At 37.2% G+C, this 24,790-nt stretch overlaps 1 protein-coding gene across 1 annotated transcript in view; it reads left to right on the top strand.

Annotated features, from left to right (window-relative positions):
- The window catches only part of PKHD1 (PKHD1 ciliary IPT domain containing fibrocystin/polyductin), a gene marked incomplete at its 5' end in the record, with an annotated part of 385,387 nt that overhangs the window by 265,978 nt on the left and 94,619 nt on the right, over nucleotides 1–24,790 (top strand). Inside the window, 6 exons of the mRNA XM_084889432.1 lie at nucleotides 1,769–1,856; nucleotides 11,285–11,439; nucleotides 12,873–13,028; nucleotides 15,386–16,264; nucleotides 17,186–17,354; nucleotides 18,774–18,931. Coding sequence (XP_084745558.1) covers nucleotides 1,769–1,856; nucleotides 11,285–11,439; nucleotides 12,873–13,028; nucleotides 15,386–16,264; nucleotides 17,186–17,354; nucleotides 18,774–18,931 — 1,605 coding nt within the window. The remainder of the gene's footprint in view (nucleotides 1–1,768; nucleotides 1,857–11,284; nucleotides 11,440–12,872; nucleotides 13,029–15,385; nucleotides 16,265–17,185; nucleotides 17,355–18,773; nucleotides 18,932–24,790) is intronic.

Raw genomic sequence — 24,790 nt, 5'->3', positions numbered from 1 at the left:
AATACATTTTTTAAAACTGAGAGATCTATAAATTATTAAGAAATATTTACTATTGGTAGTTTCTCCATTTGATACTGTCACAACACCAAATCTTATTTTAAAATTGCTCTATAGGAGATCATAGAAACTGTGATTGGTCTTGTATAACATGATGTGAGAGCCACACAATAACCCAGTTTTAAGGAAGAGCTATAGGAGACTGTTTATCAGGTTTCTAGTATTTTCTCACTTACTCTGTACATTACTAATTTCATAAAATATCAGTGATTCAGTAAAATGGAAACAAACATATTAAGATTGTTTGAAGTTTGGTAACTAAGTTCCATAATGTGTAAACTTTTGATGATTGTGAATGATCAAGAAATCTATTTTTCTGGTCAATTAAATTTTTTGGATAATTCAAATTTAAAGAAATAAACTGTTGGGTTTTTTGTTTGTTTGTTTGTTTTTTGTTGTTGTTAAAATCTTTTGTTATTGGACATGTCTCTAAATTACTTTATATTTCTTCTGACTACCATATTTAACCAATAGTGAAAAAGATGAAATTTTAAAATGATGATAATGATGATGGTATCTTCTAAAACTTTTTATACATATGATTATTATTATAAATAATTGATTCCAGGACATATCCTAAAATTCAGAGTGTTTTTTACATTTCCATTAATAATAATTTTAGTTTTATTATCTTCTGGCTTTTCTTTGAATTAGGGAATGGGATAAATTAAGAATATTGGCATAAATAGTTGGCTAAGTTTCCATTATTTGAAACTCTTTTGTTTCACATAAGATGAAAACTTAAGGCATGTTATTTGTACCTTTCTGTTGTTTGTTTCTTTTATTCATGTTTTCTGCTAGAATTTATAAGATTTGTAGAGTTCAGGGTTCATAATTTGCAACAAAATTGGGTACACCAATATAGGGGTATGCAGACAATTCTTTGAAAAATATTTGAAGAAAATATTAGAACTCATATTCAAATATATATGAATATACTCATATACATGTATATTTAATTAAATAAGTATACATGTGGTAGGAGTGCATAACCATAATTTTGTTACTGCTTGGGTTCATGCCCAAAACATTTTTAGATGACTAGGATATGAAGAATTGAGCTTCATGTAATTTTAAAATGTAGTAAAACATATAAGAGAAAAGACCTGAAGGGATAAAACTGGACTGCATCAAGCAAGACCTTGGCAAGACTGTAATTTATGAGTCTTCAATTATATTTTGGAACAAAGGAACTAGAGATCTATTCTTTGATATCTGTAGTAAAAGAATAGAGGTAAAAAAAAAAAAGCATAGGGGTCTAACCACTGGGGGGGAAAAAAGCTAATAGCACCAAATATATTTCCTTAGGAAATAATAATAAATTACTCTTGCCTTTTGGAAAATCTAGTGTATAACATAAGATATCAAAACCAGTTAACTGCCAACCAAATTGCAAATGGTGTGGAGTCACTTAATGGTGGAAATCTAATTAGTTAGCCATTGGTGTGGTCTATTTCTCAACTGTTGGATTACTAGATGTGATGTGCATGCATTTTTCTGTAAATTTTGAGAGAGTAAGTTGTATGTCCATGTGAGATATATTTGACCTGCTAAACACAGAGCACTAAAATCTTTTTTTTGATAAGTGTACATCTTTATATGTAGTTTCTATATCAAACATCTTGCTCAATAACCTTAATGAGTTTTACTCATGTCTCCTTAATTTATCTGAAGAATTTTTCTAACCAAATGTTGCTTATTTTATTTTCAGGAGTTTATGGGAAATTTCAGCTTCACAGTGCTTATCCTAAGAAATCCTGGACTCGGCTTGGGGCTGACATTGCCTCAGGCAATGAGAGGTAAGGAATGAGAATAAGTTACTAGTACAATGTATTTCTTGGTTTAATTTGCTTCTGCTTGATATTTTGTTATGACATAAAATTAAATTTTAGATTAATAATTATAATTCAAGGATAAGTAAATGAAAAAAAATAAGGGACCAGAAGGGATTATGGAAATTTCTGAAAAGTAATAGAGAAAAAAATAAAATAAGTAAACGACATGGGAGAACATAGTGTATTTGAGTGAATTTTAGTTAATACATGTTTACAACTATCAACAAATCTTTAAAAATATCAATTCTATGAGTTAATAGATGATGTATAAGGTGGGAGCATAATAGTCTGAATTGAAATGGAAGGTGATTAAGAGATAGATGAAAATAAGTTAAGAGTGAGATGAAGCATTTGAAGAATATTATACAATTGAAAAGGTAGTAATATAATTTAATAATATTGAAGGAGTAAAGGATGAAATTGTCACTGCCTCAAACTAAAGAGGTAATATGCAGAACAAACAGATGGAATTTATCTGAATGCAGAATAAAATATCAGGAGATAAAAATAGTAAGTGAAAAGGTATCAGAAATAGAAAACAGAAATTAGAAAGTATATGCAGGTAATTGCTCTTTTTAATAAGAGCCCAGAATAACTACAACAGAAAGAATAGTGAAAACTATAACTGAAATGTGCATAGCAAACTTGGGAATAGTTACATTTAATTTGAACAGAGCAACATCAAGAAAAATGATTGCTACATATTCTCACAGTATAAGAAAAAAGAGTGAGCTGAAACCGGTTTGGCTCAGTGGTAGAGCATCGGTCTGCGGACTGAAAGGTCCCAGGTTCGATTCCGGTCAGGGGCATGTACATTGGTTGCAGGCACATCCCCAGTAGGGGGTGTGCAAGAGGCAGCTGGTCGATGTTTCTCTCTCATCGACGATTCTAGCTCTCTATCTCCCTTCCTCTCTGTAAAAATCAATAAAATATATATATTTTTTTAAAAGAGTGAAAAAACAGAAGGTGGCATGAAACTTGCCAATCATAGAATTTTTTTACATCATTAAAGGTAGGAAGATAGTGGTGTAAAACCAATATATGTTTAGGGGAAAAAGATTATGACCAAAGAATTGGACTCTATGCTTTAAAAAAAAAAAAAAGATACTGTTTGCTTTACAACCTGAAATAAATGGACAAAAGAGATCAAGAAAGAGATTAAACTGAATATAAAATTCAAGAATAAGAGTGAAAATTTAAAAAATATATAAAGGTATATATATAGTTTATAGATTAGAGGTAAGCATTGAAGTAAAATTAATACTACAAATATGGTTGTTAAAGTAAGGAAAATTCTAATTGTTTCTGTAATTTTGAAAAGTTAATGTATTAGTCAGGGTTTATGTGTGTGTGTATCATACTGGTTATATATACACAGATACACACATCTATAATGTATAGGCAGAAATGTATTTCAATTAAATATTAAATAAAATGAATAATTAAAAAATGAAAGCAAAAACCTCAAAATTATTCAAAAGAAAAATATCAAACTAAATATATACAATTTGCCGAAACCAGTTTGGCTCAGTGGATAGAGTGTTGGTCTGCGGACTAAGAGGTCCCAGGTTCGATTGCAGTCAAGGGCATGTGCATTGGTTGCCGGCACAAACCCAGTGGGTGGGGTGCAGGAGGCAGCTGGTTGATGTTTCTCTCTCATCGATGTTTTAGCTCTCTATCCCTCTCCTTTCCTCTCTGTAAAAAATCAATAAAATATATTTAAATATATATATATACACAATTGGTCAAATAAATACATTTTATATTAATAAAAATTTCAATCTCCAGTGAGATCCCAATATCAGAAAAGTTTTACACAAGTTAACAATATAGAACTGTATAGAGTAAGTCTCTAAGTAATATAAGGAGAAATTGACAGAAACAAAAGACATGAAATACACCGACTTAACTTTTTAAGTGTTTAACCTTTAATATGTTATAGATTAAAAACAATATATAAAATATGAAGAAATATGAATAATATAATAAAGGCAAGTTGATTTATATGTATATATACATATATATCCTTACCCAATATGTGTGTGTGTGTGTGTATATATATATATATACACACACACACACACACACACACACAAACATACATACTAGAGGTCTGGTGCACAAAATTTATGCACTGGATTGGGGAGCTCCCCTCAGCCTGGCCTGCACCCTCTCGAAATCCAGAACCCCTCAGAGGATGTCCGGCTGCTGGTTTAGGCCCTCAGGGTTTAGGTCCGACCCTGTGGGCCTAAACCAGCAGTCAGACATCCCTCTTGCAATCCGGGACTGCTGGCTCCTAGCCACTCGCCTGCCTGCTTGCCTGATCACCCCTAACGACTTGGCCTGCCTGCTTGATCACCTCTAACCCCTCTGCCTGCCTGCCTGATGCCTCTAACTGCTTGCCTACCTGCTTGATCACCCCTATCTGCCTCTCCTTGGACCCCGCCACTGCGATTTTGTCTAAAAGGATATCTGGAATAATGTCTGGAAGGTCATCCAGCTGTCCGGTCTAATTAGCATATTATACTTTTATTATTATAGGTATAATTAAAGCTTTAATAATTATAATAAACCAAAATGATGTAGAATATGGTTATAATAAAATAAACAAAAAGGTAAAAATAATATCTTAATCAAAAATCTTAATTTCTTGTAAAATGGGAAAATAGAAAAAAGAAAACCTACCCTTTGCTAAATAACTTTTGTATCAAAGAGGAGATCAAAACTTTATCAATAGGATACTTGGAAAGAAGCAACATTGGGAGTGTTGCATGAGAGATGGCCAAACACACAATTACATTAAATGCTTGTATTGTTGAATAAGGAAATAAAAAAAATAAACAAACTAAGTTGTCATTATGAGAAACCAAAAACAAAATGACTAATAATTCTAATGAAACCATTTGGTGCAAGATAAAGGCAGAAATTGGTGAATTAGTAGGAAATTAGTAGACTTAGATTTTTTTTATTTTTAGAGATACTGTTTTAATCTTTAACTTTATTCATACAAATTATGTAAAATCAGAAATGAGAATTCAAATGTAACTTACCAAAGATATTAAAATTGTAATATAAAATGTGCTATCTATATGCTATCATTTTGAAAATTAAAAAGTTATATATATATAAATATAAATTAATTGCCTAAAGGAGAATAAAAGTGAAAGAACCAATAATAAAGATATAAAATTATTCAAGATTTATTTCTAAAAATGCATTTGGTTCAAATAAATGTATGATGTGGTGTTTTGTTTTGTTTTTTCCAATCATTCATCTACTACTTTTTATGTAGTGTAATATATTCCATAGCATAGGAAAATATGTGAAGGTTTTCAATTAATTTTAGGAGGCAAGCATAAAATAATTTTTTAAGCACCTGCTAGAGATAACTTAAAAAACCCTAACAAAATGTGAGGCAACAACCAAGTGTAAATAAAAAGCAAAATTCCTAAATAGCAACAAATGAAACCTAGTAATTTACTAGAAGAAAATAAGATTATGACTGAGTGTGAGTCATTCAAGTAAAGAGAGAAGGCTCAAATTGAAATAATTAATTAATATAATTTATCTAAACAATAGGTATAAAGTTTAAGAATATAATAATTTTGGTATAAAACAGAAATCAATTTTATAAAATTCAGCTTGCAGGGTATTGAGCCATTAGTTGAGAATCATGGCTTTAAATACTAATACAGAATAAATACTTAAAAATATCTCTGACAGAGCTCCAGTGGCACAATCGGTTAGAACACGGTACTTACAAAAATATCTCTAAAACAGAAATTTTCTATTTTATATAAAAATAACATTAAAAATCAGTGCATTACAATAATCATTAAATATTGTTATTAAAGTGTTGGCCAATGTGTTGCATAAAAAAAGGACAGTAGTTGGAACTATTGAAAGAAATCCAAACTGCCATTTTGTGTGTGTGTGTGTGTGGATTATGAAATGTAGAGAATCACCTGAAAAACTATCAGCTGAATTCAATAAGTGCACAAATCAATAGCTTTTTAATATGTGAACAATAAATTTTTAAATTATAATGTAAAAATCTTATTTAAAATGTCAATTTAAAATACTAGAAATAAACTTAGAATTTATAGGAGCTATTATAGCAAAACGATAAAACACTAGTAAGGAACATAAAAGGAGAATATAATATATGGTGATGAGTAATGTAAACAGAAAGACTCAATATTATAAAGATGTCAAATCTGATGCAACTTTAATCACAAGCTACATTTATGCACTTGGAATTTGATTCATTAATTCTAAGCCTTTTGGAACAATGGACACTTGAAGATAACCAAACACTTGAAGATAACAAAATATATAATCAGGTGTATATTTATAAAAATACTAGAGCAACCTAGTGAATGGTAGAAACATGTATTGAGATGGGAAGACTGGGACCAGCCTAATTTTTTAGAAGCTGATAGTGGAGGAGTCAATGGCAGGTGATTGAGAAGCAGAAGTGGGAGAGGAAAATTTGTGATGGGAGGAAAGATGAACAGGAGGGACTTGAAGGAATGCCAGGGGCTGATGTGGAGAGCAGAGACTGAGCACAATAGGATTTCAAGGAGTAGTTAGGGATCAGGGCCAGATTTACTGAGGATATCAACAATATTAGTGTTTACCCTCCTCAAAAGCATCGAACAGCTATTTGAGGTTTCGAAGAGGATAGTATGGGTGGGATGTACCACTTATCATGTTTCTATTTCTTTAAAAATATCATTCTAGGCAAATGCAGGCAACTAGAGGGGTAAAACATGGATCTAGGGACACCACTTAGGAGGTCCAATCAAGAGAAAGTGTAACTTGTATTGTAGTTAGGAATGGCAAAGGAAAGAAGTGGGCAGATTTAGAGACAGGAGATAAAATCTATAGGTGTATTGGGTATGAAGTGCTTTCTTGGCTTCTGGTTTGTGTAACTGGATGGTGGTGCCGTTTACTAGAAGAGGACTAAATTTGGAGTGGAGAGTAGGTTATGAGTTCAGACTCGGTCATGAGGAGTTTGAAGTTCCTATATCACACCCAAGAAGCATTGTAAGGTAGGTAAATAGGGATCAATAAGAAACTTCAGTTATTATCAAGTTAGTAAGTTGGAATTTGGCAGGAACAATATGAATGGATTTTTCTTATAAGATGTATTAAAAACCTCCTTCGGAGTCTGAGCTACAGGCTATTTAGGAAGAAACTCAATTTTATTAATTAAAACTATCCATGGTAATTAACTAGCTACCATTTATTGAGTTCTTATCATGAAGTCTGACTATATGTCAGGCCTCTACCAAGCATTTTACATACATTATCTCATTTAAATCTCTCAATGCTGTAAGTTAAGTATTATTATCTGCATCTCACAGACATTAAAACTGAAGCTAGAGAAGTTAAGCAAAATTTCCTAAGTTCAAAAAGCTCTAAGTTCCTGAGGCTGGATTTTTACTCTGGTTTGTATGATTCTATTGCTTGTGTTCTATATTACAAATATTAAAAACAGCATCTCTTGGTATCAGTCCTGCAGAGGAGTATTTTAATGAATTTATGTAAATAATGTGTAATTATCATAATGTATTCCTTTTATGGATATCCTTTTTTTTATTGTTGTTTAATCCTCATTGAGAATATTTTCCCATTGATTTTTAAAGAGCGAGGAAGAGAGAGGGAAAGAAAGAAATATCAGTGTGAGAGAAACACATTGATTGCCTGCTTCCTGCAGGAACCCTAATCAGGGACTGGGCCAGGGAGGAGCCTGCAACCAAGGTATGCGCCCTTGACGGGAATTGAACCTGGGACCCTTGGGTCTGTAGGCGAATGCTCTATCCACTGAACCAAACTGGCTGGGGCTGGATAGCCTTTTTTAACCTCTAAAAATTGTGCAATAATTTAAGACTCTAAGTAAGTTGTAAAAATAAAGGAGTTCTCACATATCCTTTACTCAGTGTTCTGTGATGATATCTGATATAGAACACTATCAAATCCAGCAAGTTGATATTAGTACAATATTGACTGCACTACAGAATAGTTGAGTGATTTATTTAATAATTTATCTACAATCTTATTGTTAAAAGTCAGTTTAGTAAGCCTTTCTAATCTATTGTTATGGGAGCAGATTTCATGTGTGTCCCTTTATGAACCTTCACCAACAAAATTAGTGATCTAAATTTATTTGTTTGCAATTTATTTATTTTATGAAATGAATTGGAGTGAAACATTCAGAGGAAAATTTCATGTCAATTTTATAAATTTAAATATTTCTTACACTAACAACCAAAGCAATCTTAGCCAGATACTTGACTAGAAAACTTTCTGTTGTTAAATCTCTATATATAAAAGGCTAATATAAGTGTCCCATTGTTCAGCCATTCGACTGGTAGCTATGACCTACACTGACCACCAGGGGTAGACACTCAATGCACAGGCATGGAAACATGGAACAGACTGATGAATCTCAGAGGGAAGGGAGGAGGGGGGAGGGAGGAAAGAGATTAACCAAAGATCATATATGTATACTAGAGCAGCGTTTTTCAACCGCTGTTCCGCGGCACACTAGTGTGCCGCGAGATGTTGCCTGGTGTGCCGTAGGTGCAGACAAGACAAGAATTTTATAATTTTTCACTATTTTGTTTACTTAATATTTCATAATAAAGTAATTATAAAATACTTTCTTTGTGTTTATTTGATTCCTATTCAAGAGAATTACTTTATATATAGTCAATATAGGCACAGAGTTAAATGTTTTAACATTTTCTAATGGTGGTGTGCCTCATGATTTTTTTCATGAAACAAGTGTGCCTTTGCCCAAAAAAGGTTGAAAAACACTGTACTAGAGGCCCATTGCACGGATTTATGCACTGGTGGGGTCCCTCAGTCTTGCCTGTGGGGATTGTGCCAAAACTGGCAGTCCAACATTTTCTGAGTGGGGTCCCAAATTATGAGAGGATGCAGGCCAGAGACCCCACTGGGGCACAAATCTGTGCACCAGGTCTCTAGTATTATTATATAAATTTATCTCTGGTTAGAGTGTAGGCCATCATACTGAAGGGTTGTGGGTTTGATTCCCATCAGGGGCACATACCTCAGTTGCAGGATTGATCCCCAGCCACAGTTGGGATGTATTTGGGAGGCAACCAATTGACATGTCTCTCTCACATTGATGTTTCTCTCACTCTCTTGCTCTCTCTTACACACACACACACACACACACACACACACACACACAGCATACTCCTTCCCCTCTACTCTCTCTCTCAAAAAAAAAAAAAATCAATGGAAAAAAATACCCTTGGGTGGGGGAAAATAGTTCTTAAAAAGAACTATAGAATCCCAAGGCTTTGGGAATATAGAAGAGAGATAAATGATAAAGAGCCTGTAAGGTTTTAGAAGACTTAAGTTCAATTATATTTATACTAGAGGCCTGGTGCATGAAATTTGTGCACAGGAGTGTGGGGAGGAGGGTGTCTCTCAGCCTTGTCTTGGCCTGCAAAGACGCCAGCATCCCTCACCTGGCCTCTAGCCAGAGGTTCCCGCCCTCCTTCCACACAGCCTCTGGGAAGATGCTTGTCCTGGGGCCTCCTCAGGGCACCGACCCATGACGCTCTGCAGCTCGGGTACTCAGGTGGGGTGCTTGGGCTTTCAGGTTTCCTTGCCTGGCTGTGCATCAGCTGCCACGAGAGCCTTGCTTCAGGAGTCGCCCCCTTGGACCATACTACTTGCAAGTGTGTGTATGGGGGGCAGCATCGGCAGCAGTGATTTGATGTCTGTAGTGTGCCTGCTGGACACCCCTCCCCCCCCGTGCCATGCTGGTTCTGTCTGGACTGCTGGCAGGGGGCTTGCAGTCTGTGACTGGGGCTGCTGGGCTGCAGGTGTAGGACCTTGGCACCCATAGGGCTCTTTCAGCATTACGACCCTACAGGCTCCTTCCCTCCCGCAGCACAGCAGGCCAGGATGTGGACTCTGGGCGCTCAAACTCTAGGCTCATGAACTCTGGGCTCACAACCCCATAGAACTCTTCCTTCCCACAGCACGGCAGGCCCGGCGCGAACTCTGGGCTCACGGCCCCAGAGGTCCCTTCTCTCCTGCAGCACAGCCGTGGCTGGGACACTGAGCTGGAGCCCGCAAGCTCAATGTCCTGCTCCCAGTCCTCTGGCCAGAGACCACTCCCCTCCCTCCTCGGCCAATGAGCAGATACTGGGCTCCCATTGCCTGGGCAATGCCTCCAGCATCTGTTGTGGGCGCCGCCATTTTTTGTCATGGAGTGATGGCTAATTTACATATTATTCTTTTATTATATAGGATTTATAATATAAAGTTTAGAATAATAATTTCAATAATTTATTTCTCTCTTTGCCTAGAAAATTATTAGGCACTGTGGCATTTACATAGCATTTCATTAAATATTAATATCAAAGTTGAATAGCCACAGAAGAATTGAGTACAAATTCAGTTGCAAGGCAGTAGTAGCTATTATTATGTCAAATTTATGTTGGAACAGAAACAGGGATTGGGCATTCAATGGAGAAGAGACTCCCATGGGATGGCTTCTTGAAAGCAAAGGAATTTGTCAGTTTTTAAGAATGAATAGACTGGAGGGCAGAATACAGATGATGATAATTTGTGTGAAAGCTGAGAAACACAACAATTTTTGTGAGAGTAAGCAAATTATTTTGGTGGGAGCAGAGGACTTATGTAAGACAGGGGACAGAATGTTATTCTTTATATTACATTAAAGTTTTCTTTTCAGGTCATATATTCTATGTGCTTAGATAAATGTATAATGACATGTATCTATCCATACAGAATAGTTTCATATTGTGTGCAAACACAATATTTGGAACATAGCACAGTGGAGGCATGCATACTTTTATCCATACAGTAACATTGGGATGTTGGGGGGAAGATTTAAATATTGCCACTTTTCAAATGAAGATAGGACACTCAGAAAAGTTTAAGTGACTTCTCAAAACCACATAGCCAGTAAGTGGCACCTCTAGGATTCATACTGCATCTGTCTGACCATAAAAGTATGAGCCTTAATGAATGATAATAAACTGTCTCAAAATTGTATTACCAGTCTTCAGAAAATTCAAGAAATAATTCCTTTTGAAATACCTTTATTATTTAATTTTTGCCAATTGAGCAGGAAGATTTTCATTTCAGGAAATGATATGTAGATGTCTTATTTTTAACATGTATACATGTAAGCCAGATGATTGGTTCCATTATAACTAAACTTTTTGCAAAAGCCATTTGTTTCTGTCTTGACTTGGAATTTCTCCTTCAATCTCCCTGGAATTGTTGGCTGTAGTGCATTTTCTTTGCAATCTGGAGTTAGGTAGGTGCTCCCTATTGCAGTGCCCGATACCTGATACATCTTTATGCTGTTGCAGAATTATAGTAGAGGATGCCGTGGATTGGCGACCCCATGACAAAATCGTGCTTAGCTCCTCTTCCTATGAGCCGCACGAAGCAGAGGTGCTCACTGTGAAAGAAGTTAAGGACCACCATGTGCGGACCCAGGAGCGGCTCAAGCACCGGCACATTGGTAAGGTTTGCTTTGCTGGCTAAGGGAAGTGAAGGAGCCTGGGGCCTTGGATCCAATCACCATCCAGAGGAGAGGGACAGCGCTTTATTGCTGCTTAGTCACAGCCTAGAAGCCTATCCTTATCCCTTCATTCATTTTATTGCCAAATTAAAAATACTTTTTGATGTGAGGGAATTTTTTAAACTTTTATTTATAATGGCAAGTCTAGAAGCAAGCAGAAGGGTTACGGCTCTTATTCAAGGTCACCGGACATGTTCATGTCTAGGCCAGAATAAATCTCATGGGAGCTGAGTTTCCAGTTTGTTTCCTGGCACTCTGAATTATACAGTTACTTAGAAGGTGGTAGTTATTGTAAATAATGACTTATTTTCCATACTTAAGAATGTATCCCTCCTGACGTAAACTTCATATTATGTATTGACTACTATTGCTACCAAAAAAAATATCCAAATGCCTTTTCTCAAAAAAAAAAAAAAAAAAAAGTGCTGAATATTTTTAAACACTATGCACATATTTTTAAATACATCGCACGTAAATAATAACCATAACCATACATTTCCTGCTTCCGTGGAATAAACTAATCTAACACAGAAGATACAGCGAATAAGTAATAAGAAATAGAGTGGTTAGGGAATATCATTTTGTCTGTGATCTGTGAGCGGGTAATACATGTTTTTCACCAGGACTACATATAAGCTACATTTAAATCATAGTTCCAAGGATGATTTCTGTTTTTAAAAAGTGGCCAAAGAAGAGGGCAATCTTCAGCGATCCTAGTCAGTAAAGTGCTGCATGAGGAGGGCAGTGACAGAAACCAGCCCTTGGCTGTTTGGCTCCCACTGCTGAGGAGGCTCCTCAGGCAGCAGTGAGCCGGAGACCTACCGTGGAAGGATGCTGCTGCTGCTGCCCTTGGCCCCTTCACTCTCCTGCATTGCTGCTTTAATTCTGTCACTGCCTCAGTTGCTCTGGGATTCCTCATTCCATTGAAAGAAGTCCTCAGACAATGTCCAGCCAAACGCTCAGTCTCACACAGATGCATTTAGGAAGAAGGATGGTGACGCTACTAATTGGACAGGTCTGCTCTACACAGTAACCTGTCCTGGTAGCCACCGTTATTGAGGAGAAATGAATTCTTGCTCAACCACTTTCACTCGGATCCCAAAGGGACACAAGTAACTGGGCTTTTCATTTCTCAGCTGACATTGGTGGAGATGCCTGAGGAAAAGCGGACCTTGATACTGGTAGGACTTCCGAGGGGAAAGGAGTGTTTTCATTTGGTAGATATCCTAGGCCCCAGACTGGTGATTCTTGAAGTTGGTTTTTTTTTATTTATTTATATTTTTATTATTATTAAATTATTATCTGTGTACATATCTTACCATTGTTGAAGTTGGTTTTTAAAGGTGTTTCTTCCCTAACTCCTTTTGCCCCAGGAAGCGTACACGTCCTAGAGGATGGCGGCCCATACATTCTTTTAGCTGCTGAGGTTGGACTTTTGACTCGAAATATACACATGCAGTCTGATACTTCGTGCAGGGGGAGACTCCTTGTGGGGTCCTTCAGGAAGTCCAGCAGAGAAGAATTTTCAGGTAAACGACATTTTAAGTGACATTACCAGTTGGAGCCTATTCTTCTGGGACACTCAGAAATTCCAACTGTGAGAACTTTCCTTTGTAAAACAAAATGGCTCCTCCGTGTTCTGAGTAGCTATGCATTTTCAGTTCTAATCTGTGCTTAATTATCAGTGTGATGCTAAAATAATATACTAGCGATCGGCACATATGCACATTTTTACCTCAAAGAAAACATCTTCAGCAGATGTGAAATTTCCTCTGCTTTGAAATTATGGGGATGATTTAATGACCACTTGAGTTTTATCTCTTTCCTGAATTTCTATAATTCTTTCCCAGTAGCATGCTATATCTGATGGCAGGCCTCGGCTCATGCTATAAAGCAATAGCGTAAATTTAAATAAAAATGATTTCCATATTCCAGACTGCTTTAAGGATCTCGATCTCTCTCACTTCTTTCAAAAGTTCTTGGAATGCTGCGAAATTATTTGATTAGCATCTTATTTCTTCAACTTGTATTCCTTAAATATTATTCCAACGTTGTTCCACAGTCAAATAAATTTGGGAGAGGCTATCACTGAAGCTCTATCTTAGAAAGTATGTGTACACGAATACAATACAGGCTCTGGGAAAGCCTGGAATAGAGGATTTAACCATTTTCCAAAGATACTGAGCATGGAACACTTTTCACTGGCACATCTGTGTCACCAGTATAATAAAGAGCAGTGTTTATACCTTATGCCAGAATTCGGGATTTCTGGTCCACAGGATAAGCTTTCTCTCCGTAAGTTCTCACTCCATTAGTTGTCAACACAAGTGAGTTTGCTCCTTCCACACCCAAGGACATTTGTCTGTATCTGCAGACATTTTTGCTTGTCACAACTTTGGTGGGTGAATCTGTTTGTAAACCATTGATTGCTTCCCTTTTGTCCTTGGCTCTGAGAGAGAGGGAGCTGTCTAAGTCTTTTTGGCCTCTTCAGGATTGAACTCAAGCTGGCCTGGTGGTAAAGTGGCTGGAAAATCCAGGTGATTTGGATCAAAATTTGGCTCTACCATTTGCTAGCTGTGTAATTGTGAACAAGTTTCTTAGCCCCCGTGAGCCTCAGTCTCATTATCAGTAAAACAAAGGTATTCACAGGCTAAATGCATAGATTCTGGAGCCAAAATTTTCAGGTTTGAATCCTGACTTGTGATTAACTATGTAAATCAAGATAAATTACTAAATCCTTCTGGGTCTCACTCTCAACTGTAAAGCAAGAATAATGATGGAAACTTCACAGGGTGGTTATAAGGATTAACTGTTAAATACATGTTATTTTTTTTAATGTTAAAAATTTTCTGAAACTCCAGCATCTGGAATTGGGGGGCGAGGGGGATCTGCAGGTGTCGGTCAAGGGTGCCAGCTATGGGTGTTCAATGGTTATAGGGCAGAAAAGTAGACCAGAACTTACAATTCCTTCTTTTAAACTGGAGACCTCTGTCAGTCTCTTCCTTCTGATAAGATATATCCAGCAACTTGCACTCAGAATTGTAATTTTTCAATGGGAAAATAGTTGTGAACAAAACCACTGCTTAATTCTCTGTTGAAATGAGTAAGACATTTTAAGTGTGTACTATGAATTAATTTTCAGTCTTGTGTAATTTAAAACTATGAATTATAATTATGCACATATGACATTAAAACACTAATTATTATAAAAAATTTTAAAATAATATAGTATGGCTAAAATAAACATATGGAATTTTATAGAATTTGAAAATGATTTAAAAATTATGTTATTACCTCCATCATGTCTTAATCAAGAGACATTATTGAATATCTTGTTTTGGGGCATATATTGAACAAAAATATATGTTCAACATTTTTCACTTATATCACACTCTTAAGAAATGTTTACAATGTTTATAGAGTTAGCCATTATGTTTTTTCATACAATATCTTTGTGGGGATGGGTATGGCCTTTTCACATGGGCGTCACTGAGACAGAGAGGGAGACAGGATTCTGAGGTGAGTCCCAGGAATCCATGTGCTCCTCATTCTTACTCAGTTCCTGACCCAGTCCTGCAGGCAGGTGCCTGGAGTCTTTAGCTACATGTACTCATCTCCTTTCTCTATCTTTCCTTTCCTTGTTCTCTATCCTATCACCAGACTCTTCAGACATCACATGAAACCTTTTTAGGCATTAACATCACCTTCAATGGATTCATATTTTGTTAGTGAGAATCATTGGCATGAAATACTGTGCTGGTGCTGTATTTGAAGAAATGATTACATTTCAATGAAAAATCTGCATATTCCGGTGTCAATAAATGGATCCTCCTTCTGCCTTACACAGAGAAGAAAAAGTACCTGATGATATGCATTTTGTTTACAGGTGTCCTTCAACTTTTAAATGTAGAAATTCAGAACTTTGGCTCACCATCGTTTTCATCCATTGAATTCACAAATGTGTCGTCAGGATCCTGGATAATATCTTCTGCTCTGCACCAAAACTGTGGTGGGGGCATTCGCGCAGTTGCCAGTCACGGGATCATTTTAAATGATAACATAGTGTTTAGTACTGTTGGTCATGGCATTGATTTGGAGGGTCAGGCCTATTCTCTCTCTAATAACCTTGTGGTTCTAATGACTCAGTCAGCGTGGTCCACCGCTTGGGTGGCAGGCATCAAAGTAAACCAGGCAAAGGACATCACCCTCCGTGGTAATGTCGTGGCAGGATCGGAGAGGCTTGGCTTTCACATCCGAGGCCAGAGGTGTTCCGCTCTTGAAGCTCTTTGGTCTGACAATGTGGCCCACTCAAGCCTTCACGGTCTTCATCTCTATAAGGAAAGTGGACTTGGCAACTGTACTAGAATCTCTGGCTTTTTGGCTTTCAAGAACTTTGACTACGGTGCCATGCTCCATGTGGAAAACAGTGTGGAGATAGAGAACGTCACTCTGGTGGACAACGCTATCGGTCTTTTGGCAATAGCATATGTGTCTCCTGGTTCACAGCCTTCCATCGGAAATGTGCAGATTGTGCTTAGGAACTCAGTCATTGTGGCCACTAGCTCCTCTTTTGACTGCATTCAAGACAGGGTTAAGCCTGGCTCTGCCAACTGGACATTCACGGACCGAGCTCCTTCCAACCCCAAAGGGGGTCGAGTTGGTATTCTGTGGCCAGTGTTCACCTCAGAACCAAATCGGTGGCCTCAGGAACCATGGCACAAAGTGAGAAATGGCCATTCCGTTTCAGGAATCATGAAGCTTCAAGGTAGGATGTTTGGGCTTATCCAAATAATGTAGTTTCATACCTCTGAGTACAGAATTTTTAATAGCATTCTGAAATTATGTCAACAAAAGAGTACAGTGTAGTCTAGTGCTTGTTGTACAATTGGCCACCTGATGGGTATTGATAACTATACTGATGGTTGATTATAGCAGTGAGCGATTTCTTTTTTTTTTTAATATATTTTATTGATTTTGTACAGAGAGGAAGGGAGAGAGATAGAGAGCTAGAAACGTCGATGAGAGAGAAACATCGACCAGCTGCCTCTTGCACACCCTCTACCAGGGATGTGCCCGCAACCAACGTACATACCCCTGACCGGAATCGAACCCGGGACCTTTCAGTCTGCAGACTGACACTCTATCCACTGAGCCAAACCGGTTTCAGCAACAGTGAGCGATTTCTTTAAAAAGTTACTGCTTTAAACATGTTGAAGAACTTTCACAGCAATTATTTAATTTGATTATATGAAAATTCTCTTAGGTAGGTGTTATTTTTCCTGTTATACAAAGGAAGAAACATAGATGCAGAAATTGTGTCTAACTGAAGTTGTTTACTATTGTATTTGGTGAGGTAGCCAGGAATACAATCTATTCCGTTAATATTCTATTAGACCTCTTTTGTAATATTGTACTCACTCCCCATTGGATTTTATCAAACCTATGATAAAATGTATCATTCTGAAGACATTGATGTGTTGGACTACTTCTATTTTGCAGAGAATACTCATGTCTTGAAGAATTACAGATATTTAAGTCAAGATTTATGTAAACTCCTGGAACTAGCCTAGACAGCTTAAATTAACTTTTGGACAGACAGTAGCAAAGATGTAGTTGCGTAGTCTATATTTGCGGTTGGTAGTTTACATGCTCTAATGCCATGACATGCTTACATTTTTTTTTTCAGATGTCACCTTTTCTAGTTTTGTGAAGAGTTGCTATAGCAATGACCTAGATGTATGCATTCTGCCCAATGCAGAGAACACTGGAATCATTCATCCCATAACAGCAGAGAGGACCAAAATGCTAACGATCAAAGATAAAAACAAGTTCTACTTTTCTCCTTTACAAACCAGGTACCAGTTTTAGTATTTTTAGGACATATCCATGAAGTATAAAATCATTAATGGAAATAAAAAGAAGTCCTTTTGAAAAGTATGTTAGATTAATTGAATGCCCCTCATTCTTTATGCCTTCTATGTTCAAGTGTTTTGCTATATGGTTTTTGCAGTCTCTCTCACCAAAGAGCAATTTTTGTTGATATTGTTTTGTCTTTATTAGAGACATTTCTTTGGGATATTTTCAATCACTGGGCAAAATGTACCCTAATTCTTGTATATTCTGTAGAGGATGGTGTCACTAGTCTTCAGAAGAAACCTTAGGAGCCCTTGTGCAGGGACTAGTGGGGAGAAGAAGATCATGTCTGTTGTCAAGAACCCCTGAGTTGAGTAATGAGGCTTAGATAGATATCGGTGCTCAGACCAGGTGGAACCACTATTCTGAACCGTATGATCTAAGAGTTTCATTCAGGAATCTGAAAACTAGATAAGGCACTATTTTTGCCATAAAAGGGAGCAGAAAAATCAGGATCAGGGAAAATGTGCTACTTTTCTTCCTCATAACATTGGGATAAACTCCTACAGTAGACAACTCACCCTAATTGGAAAGTTTGTTTTTGGCCCAGTATCTATCTCCTTAAGATGCCCACTCCTGAACTACTTTTGGTACATAAACATTATTAGGTATGTAATTTGGGTTGTCTTGTCATTTTTCTTTTATTGTCCAGTTTTCCTTATATTCCTGTATTACCTATGGGATGAAAGAATTATAAAGCTTAATAATACTAGTATCTCATTCTTTGTACTATTAATACTTAACACATGGTTGGCATGTAATAATATTTAACATTAGTATTGATGGTACTGAAAAGTATTAGACCAGGAGAAATCAAATAAGTTTTCTAAAATTCAGTGTTATAATGGTCTACTATTTGTTTATATAACCTCCTGACTCTAAATTCTGAAAGTATAGGAACCATGCCTGTATTTATCACCATTGTTCTCCCCAAACTGTAAGTAGTAGGTTTTCAATAGGTATTTGTTGAATGAGAATATTTTTTATCTTGTTTGCATATGGCAACAATATAATTGACATTTATAATGATAATCTTATAATACTGCAAGGTACCAACGTTCCATAAAGAAATGCTTACATTGTTTTCATTAGGTATTAGAATTAGGAACATTTTATTGTATCCTACTGCTTAGAAAGTTACAATCTATGTAAAGATGATATATTCAGAGTATTTGGATAATAATAATAATGCCTTTATTTTTGACCATATAACTGAGAAATAATATGTTCTATAGAGTTTTATTTAATATCTTTGTAACACATTACTACTAATAAATTTCTTTGTCATCAGATCAGTGATTTCAATATATTTCCTTTTTTGTTGCTCATGAAATGAGAGTTCTTTCTGTCTGTCTTTACAGAGAAGATTTAGGGACACTGGTCTGTCCTGAATCCTATTGTGAAAGTCCAAGAAAATATCTCTTTAAGGATCTCGATGGGATAGCCCTGGGTCTACCTCCACCGGTTTCTGTATTTCCTAAAACCGAGGCAGAATGGACTGGATCCTTCTTCAACACAGGTTGGTTATAAAGGAACTTGATGCCTCCAATTGGGGAGCATGCATGAAGGAGCTGGTTTGGCTGGGTTGCCTAGTGGAAACCAAATATCCTGGAGAGGAAATGAATTCTGGAGTTGGAGCCTGTGCTAATATGCTGCTCAACTCACCTGTATCAAAGGAATGTTGAGTGATTAAGAGATGTTGTGATCACTGTGTGGCCTCCATGATGTTGCCAAAGGTGCACCTATGTCAAAGGTACAGATTCCTGACACCAACTCTGTGCACAGGTGAGGACAATATTCTCACTAGCTTGGTCACCTGGGTCTGCAGCATCATTCTCAGTGCTCAGAGCTTTGCAGAGTCAGCCACAGAGCCAGCAACTCTGGCTTCTGACTGTACCTTTCTCTATCACCAGAACTTAAGAGCTCTCTGGGGAGAGTGGTGGAGTAGATGGCATGCAGTTTGCCTTCTTTTTCTCCATTTTTGTAATTGTCCCTGGGAGGTGTGTGTATATTTGTGTGTGTGTGTGTGTGTGTGTGTGTGTGTGTGTGTGTGTGTGTTGTGGGGCTGGGGGGGGGGTTAGTTGTGATCAAAATTCCTTCTTCTTCTTGGTTATACAAACAAAACCCATTTACCTATCAGTTTTTATAGCTGGACCCCTAGAGAGATCATTGCCCTCCTTACTTCCACAAACAATGAGACTGAGTTTTCTTTACAGTTCAGGTGGATCTAAAAAATTTCCCCTGTTTTTCCCCCCTGCTTCAGTGGTTTCTTTCCTTTTGTTAATTTCTGAATGTGTGAATGCCCTAGAACTACATCCCCAGATCTATTTTCTTTAGGTTGAAATACCACTTAATGCTGAAGACTTTCCATTTATATATCCAGCCAGACTCAATCCTGAACTTTAGTATATCCAAGTCCATTGAAAAATATGGCTGACACCTCAGACTTAACATGCCATAAATGGGATTCTTCATCTCTGCCCCATCTATGCCCTGCTTCTTGCCTAGCTAACTCTACTTCAGTAATTGATTTATGAGGGTGAATTAATGAAACTATCCAGAAACAATCATTTATTCTTTTTTTTTTTTTGAACCCAAATCCTCCCACTTCTAGCCATTATCATCTCCCACCTGACAAGGGAATAACCTTCTAACTGGTCTTCTTCCTTATGCTCCTGTACCCTATACTGGTCTGTTTGTCAATGATAGCCAGAGTGATCTTTCAACTTTCCAGTGTTTTTTCTATCCCCCTCAGAATGAAATCCACACTATAAGCTGTGTAGTATCTGGCTCCTGCCTGTCTCACTCGCTTTCTGTGACATCCTTTTTACTCTTGTCTTGTTTTTTCTTTCATATGATAAACTTATGCCTACCTCAGGGCCTTTCCATTGGCTATTTCTCCTGCCAGAAAAATCCTGTTCTCACTTATTTGCAGAGCTGGCTCCTTCTTTTCAAAAGATAACTCCACAGAGAAGCCATCTCTGACCACCCTATCGAAAATAAATGTTCCTCCATAATTCTCTAGCCCCACTATGCCCACTTATAATTGTGAGTTTTTCCTAAACTTATGGGTTTTGGTGAGGATCCAATTTCTGTGAAATCAGTATCAAAGGATACATGTCCCATTAATTGAAATTATATTATAAATGTACCTGCCTACTTGTGGATTTACTGTGTGCCATTTTAGAATACAAACTTCATGAGGGCAAGAATTTTGTTCAGTTTACTATAACATATTTGGGAGATGCTCAACAAATGCTAGTTGATGAACCGATCGAGGGAATGAATTATTGATAACCAACGAGACTATTAATGCTGTTTTCCCCATATCATTTAAGAACATACAAAAGAAATTGAGGCCTTCAGGTCATTGGTTTAAGAATTTATCTATAATATGAAATCCTGGAACCAAGAAGTTTCCAGGTGTCTTTTTACTTGTTTTCACTTTTCTTCCATCTGAACTATTACCCGTACTACTTGATAGCACTTCCCTTTTAGAAAAGTTTTACATAAGTCATTAATTACCATGCAATTCCATGCTTCAACATTGTTTAATATTTCTCTCAAAAATTTTCATAGGTTGAAGGCTTATCTTTGCAACAGAGTTAAAAGCTGTGAGGATTACAGTATAGGATTTAGAAAGTCATTACTGAGTGCATGAAGCATGCTGAGTAAATATTCATTTTGATATGTTGGTTATATCTGTTGGATATAACCAGCAAATACATATTTTCACAGAAGAATGAAATCCAGGGAAACATCCATATTGAGAAAATATGTGTAGAGTAGTAAATGGGGGAAAAAAATAGGAAGCTAGTTTCCCTTTTACCATCAGTTCTATTCAAATAGCTTTCTTAACAAAATAACTTATTGATTTGAGAGAGAGAAAAAGAGAAACAAAGAAAGAAAGATTTACTGTTCCACTTATTTTTTTAATATATATTTTATTGATTTTTTACAGAGAGGGAGGGAGAGGGATAGAGAGTTAGAAACAGCAATGAAAGAGAAACATCGATTAGCTGCCTCCTGCACACCTCCTACTGGAATGTGCCTGTGACCAAGGTACATGCCCTTGACCAGAATCAAACCTGGGACCTTTCGGCCTGCAGGCTGACACTCTATCCACTGAGCCAAACCAGTTAGGGCACTTTTCTACTTATTTATGTATTCATTGGTTGCTTCTTGTATGTGTCCTGACTAGGAATTGAACCCAAACTTTGGCATTTGGAATGATGCTCCAAACAACTGAGTTACCTGACCAGGCCTTCAAATAGCTTTCTGTGTTGGTTTTAAAAATCATGCCCCTGCTACAGGTGTTATGCAATTGAGAAAACATTCTTATATTTTAAAATAAATACATGAATAATTGTATTTCCTAAACTTGTGGGCTTTGGTGAGGATCCCATTCCTGTGAAATCAGTATCAAGGGATACATGTTCCAGAGTATTTAGTGAAAATTAAATTTCACAGAAGAATAAGGACTGAAGAGAGTGTCTTCAGTTGCCTCCAAAGAGGACCCCAAAACAAAGTTTAGAATCCAAGTAGGTTATGTGGGGGTGAATCAGGAAAGCAATGAAGGGGGAAATGAGCCAGGGAAAAGACTGAGGCCATTGAGGGATGTGTTGTCAAACTGGTTACCACCCTGGACAGCTGGATTACTCAAGTCTGGTGGTGAACTCCATGAGACCGAAGGAACATGACCCAAAGTATCCCAGCTAAGTCCTGACGAAGCTAAAGTATTTATACCTCAGATCCCTATTTATCTCTGGCTGAGGGGTGCTTTTGGGGACATTAACTCTCTAGTCCTCTGGCTTTCCCAGAACACAGAACAATTGTGTTCTTTCCCATGGCCAGAAAAGTCCCTTCTCAAAAGTGGGCCATCAACTTTGTAGCAGCAGTCTTTTGTTTGTGAAGGTGAGTGCCAAAGCCATTTGGTGTAGCTCTGAAATGTCTGTCCAATCCTCCATGTGTGAATAATAATATTCTTTGATGAAATCTTAGGTAGTTGCTAACCATGTGATGTAACTACACTATTTAGGCACCAACATGCTCTTGCTCCTGGTTGCAATGTTGTGTGTTTTGTTTCCACCAGTCTCTGTGTTGGATGTGAAACATGATTCAATGATGCTAAAACTCCAGCATGTATTGTACTATTGCATACCACTTAGTATCAATGTGTGGACAAGCATGAGCATGTGTGTGGGTCGCTGAATGTATAGAGGGAGGTATATATGACTGACTACCTTAAACTCCTGATGTTTTAAAGCTTTATAACATTGTAAATGAGGTTAATATATAATAGATTCCAACTGCATGGATTCCCACAGTAGAATCTGCTGTTTACTGCACTAAAAATAAAATCTGTTTCCTCTTGCAAGGAAGGAGACAGCCATAGTAAATGGTGCCTTCCGTGAGCTAACAGAATGTAATATTTTCCTTTGACTCCAAATATGAATAGAACCCCTCCTTCCCTAATCCAAGCCCATTTTTTATTTTTTTAAACCATTCTCTACTATAATATTTTCCTGTTCATAACCTGGTGGATGAGAAAAGTACAAAGTTAATCTCAAGAGCATGAATGTCTATTTTGTATTTTCCTCTTTCAAGACAAGAATCTATGATCTTCTATAAAACAGCGAGAGCAGTGCAGCACAGATGAAAAGAAGGCCATCGGAACCAGCTTTCACTTTTATTCCACATGGCATTGCTGTTCTCAATTTCACCGGCAACTTGAAATCCATTGCCTTTGAGGTTTAGTTTTAACTTGAAAAAAACAACAACAGATTTTACTTGCACATAAGTTCACACTGCCAAACTACCCACTCAGACAGATATCCACAGATCCCTCCTCTTGTCATATTCCCCAGCATCAGGAGCAGAAATTACCCATGTGGGTCAGCTCTGAGGAATGCTGTGCCAGTGGGCTTTTTATCTGTGCAATGCAGGGTGTGTAGCCAGGGGAAAGTGAGCTGCTAATTTTGGTTTGTACTTATCTGCAAGTTTGCATTTGCAGCCTACTTTGAAACATGCATGACAAAGAGTGCAAGGCAGCTAATCCCAAGCAGATCCTCTAAGAACCATTTGCATTTTATTCTAGAAAGGGCTTAGTTTTATTATGGAGGCATCTGACCATCTGAAAATCCAAAATCATTTAGAAAAGAAAGTCTTGAAATTCATAACCCATTTAGGTGAGACTAGATAGGTATCAGAGCTTTCCACTTTGCTTCTCACTCATTTCCTGTCAGTCCCAGAAGACAGACAGGTAGCATCACCTCTCAGACCACAGGGAACACAGAACTGAAAAAAATAAAATCAGGGCTTTAGTTTCTATGGTATTTGACAATTTCTAAGATGTGATGAGGATGGTAGAGGGAAATGAAGTGAAGCTGACATGCACTGAGCGCGTTGAGTGTTCAGCACTGAAGCTGGCATTTTCATTTATTCAGCGAATGCATGTTGACCACTCTACCCGCACCTTTGCAAGGATGGAGCTGTCATTGTGAACAAGGCAACACTCATCAAACTTAGGTTCAAATAAATAAAACTTATGAAAAATAAATAAAAGTATTCCAATAGTGATGAGAATGATAAAAAAGTGAAATAGGATTAGAGGGGTGTGTGTGTGTGTGTGTGTGTGTGTGTGTGTGTGTGTGTGTAAGGAAGTTGCTATTTGAAATAGTTACATTTCCAATGAGCCTGAATGAGGAGTGAGGAGCCACACTGCTCTGAGCAGAGGGAGGGGCTTTCTAAGAAGTAGGGCAAGGACACTGATGTGATTGGCCTCAATGTGAGGGAGGGGTGGGTGGGAAGGAGATCATACCACTGGTTAGTAGTGAATAAGAAGAAACAATTGGAGCTAACTAGGAGCTATGCCAGGGTCACTTAATAAGATGGTGTTGGAGGGTTTTAAGAAAGGTCATAGGATTTTATTCACTCTTTGGAAAGACAAGACAAGGTGCTGTGGAGTGAATGGATAATGGGTGGGAGCAGGGCTGGGAGCAGGCAGTGCATGAGGAAGCTGAAGTTAAGGAGGCCCGAGAGTTGCATGGACCTGTGCTGGCTCACAAACTCTTGCACTGGTTCACCGTGAGATAATTACAGAAAGCTGTTGCTTAGAAACAAAACAATCTGACAGACTAGTCTTATATCTGTTGAATCTAAAAAATAAATCTTAGGCTTTTATTTTGTATGTGTAATTTGTCTGATAAGTTATACTGTATTTTTAAAAGTATTGGTCCACAAAGGATTGGAAATTTAAAAACCAACAAGCAAAACAAAACCAAAAACCTCTGTTCTCCTGCCAAACTTTCTCCAGTTGAGGAGATGCATTTCATGTCCTAAGGAAAGTGTCTCCAAAGCTGGCTTATTTTGACATTAA

This window comes from Pipistrellus hanaki, assembly GCF_964339955.1.
Source record: "Pipistrellus hanaki genome assembly, chromosome: 7".
Taxonomy (NCBI): domain Eukaryota; kingdom Metazoa; phylum Chordata; class Mammalia; order Chiroptera; family Vespertilionidae; genus Pipistrellus; species Pipistrellus hanaki.
The sequence above is the reverse complement of the archived record's forward strand: the minus strand, read 5'-3'. Positions and strand labels throughout refer to the sequence as shown.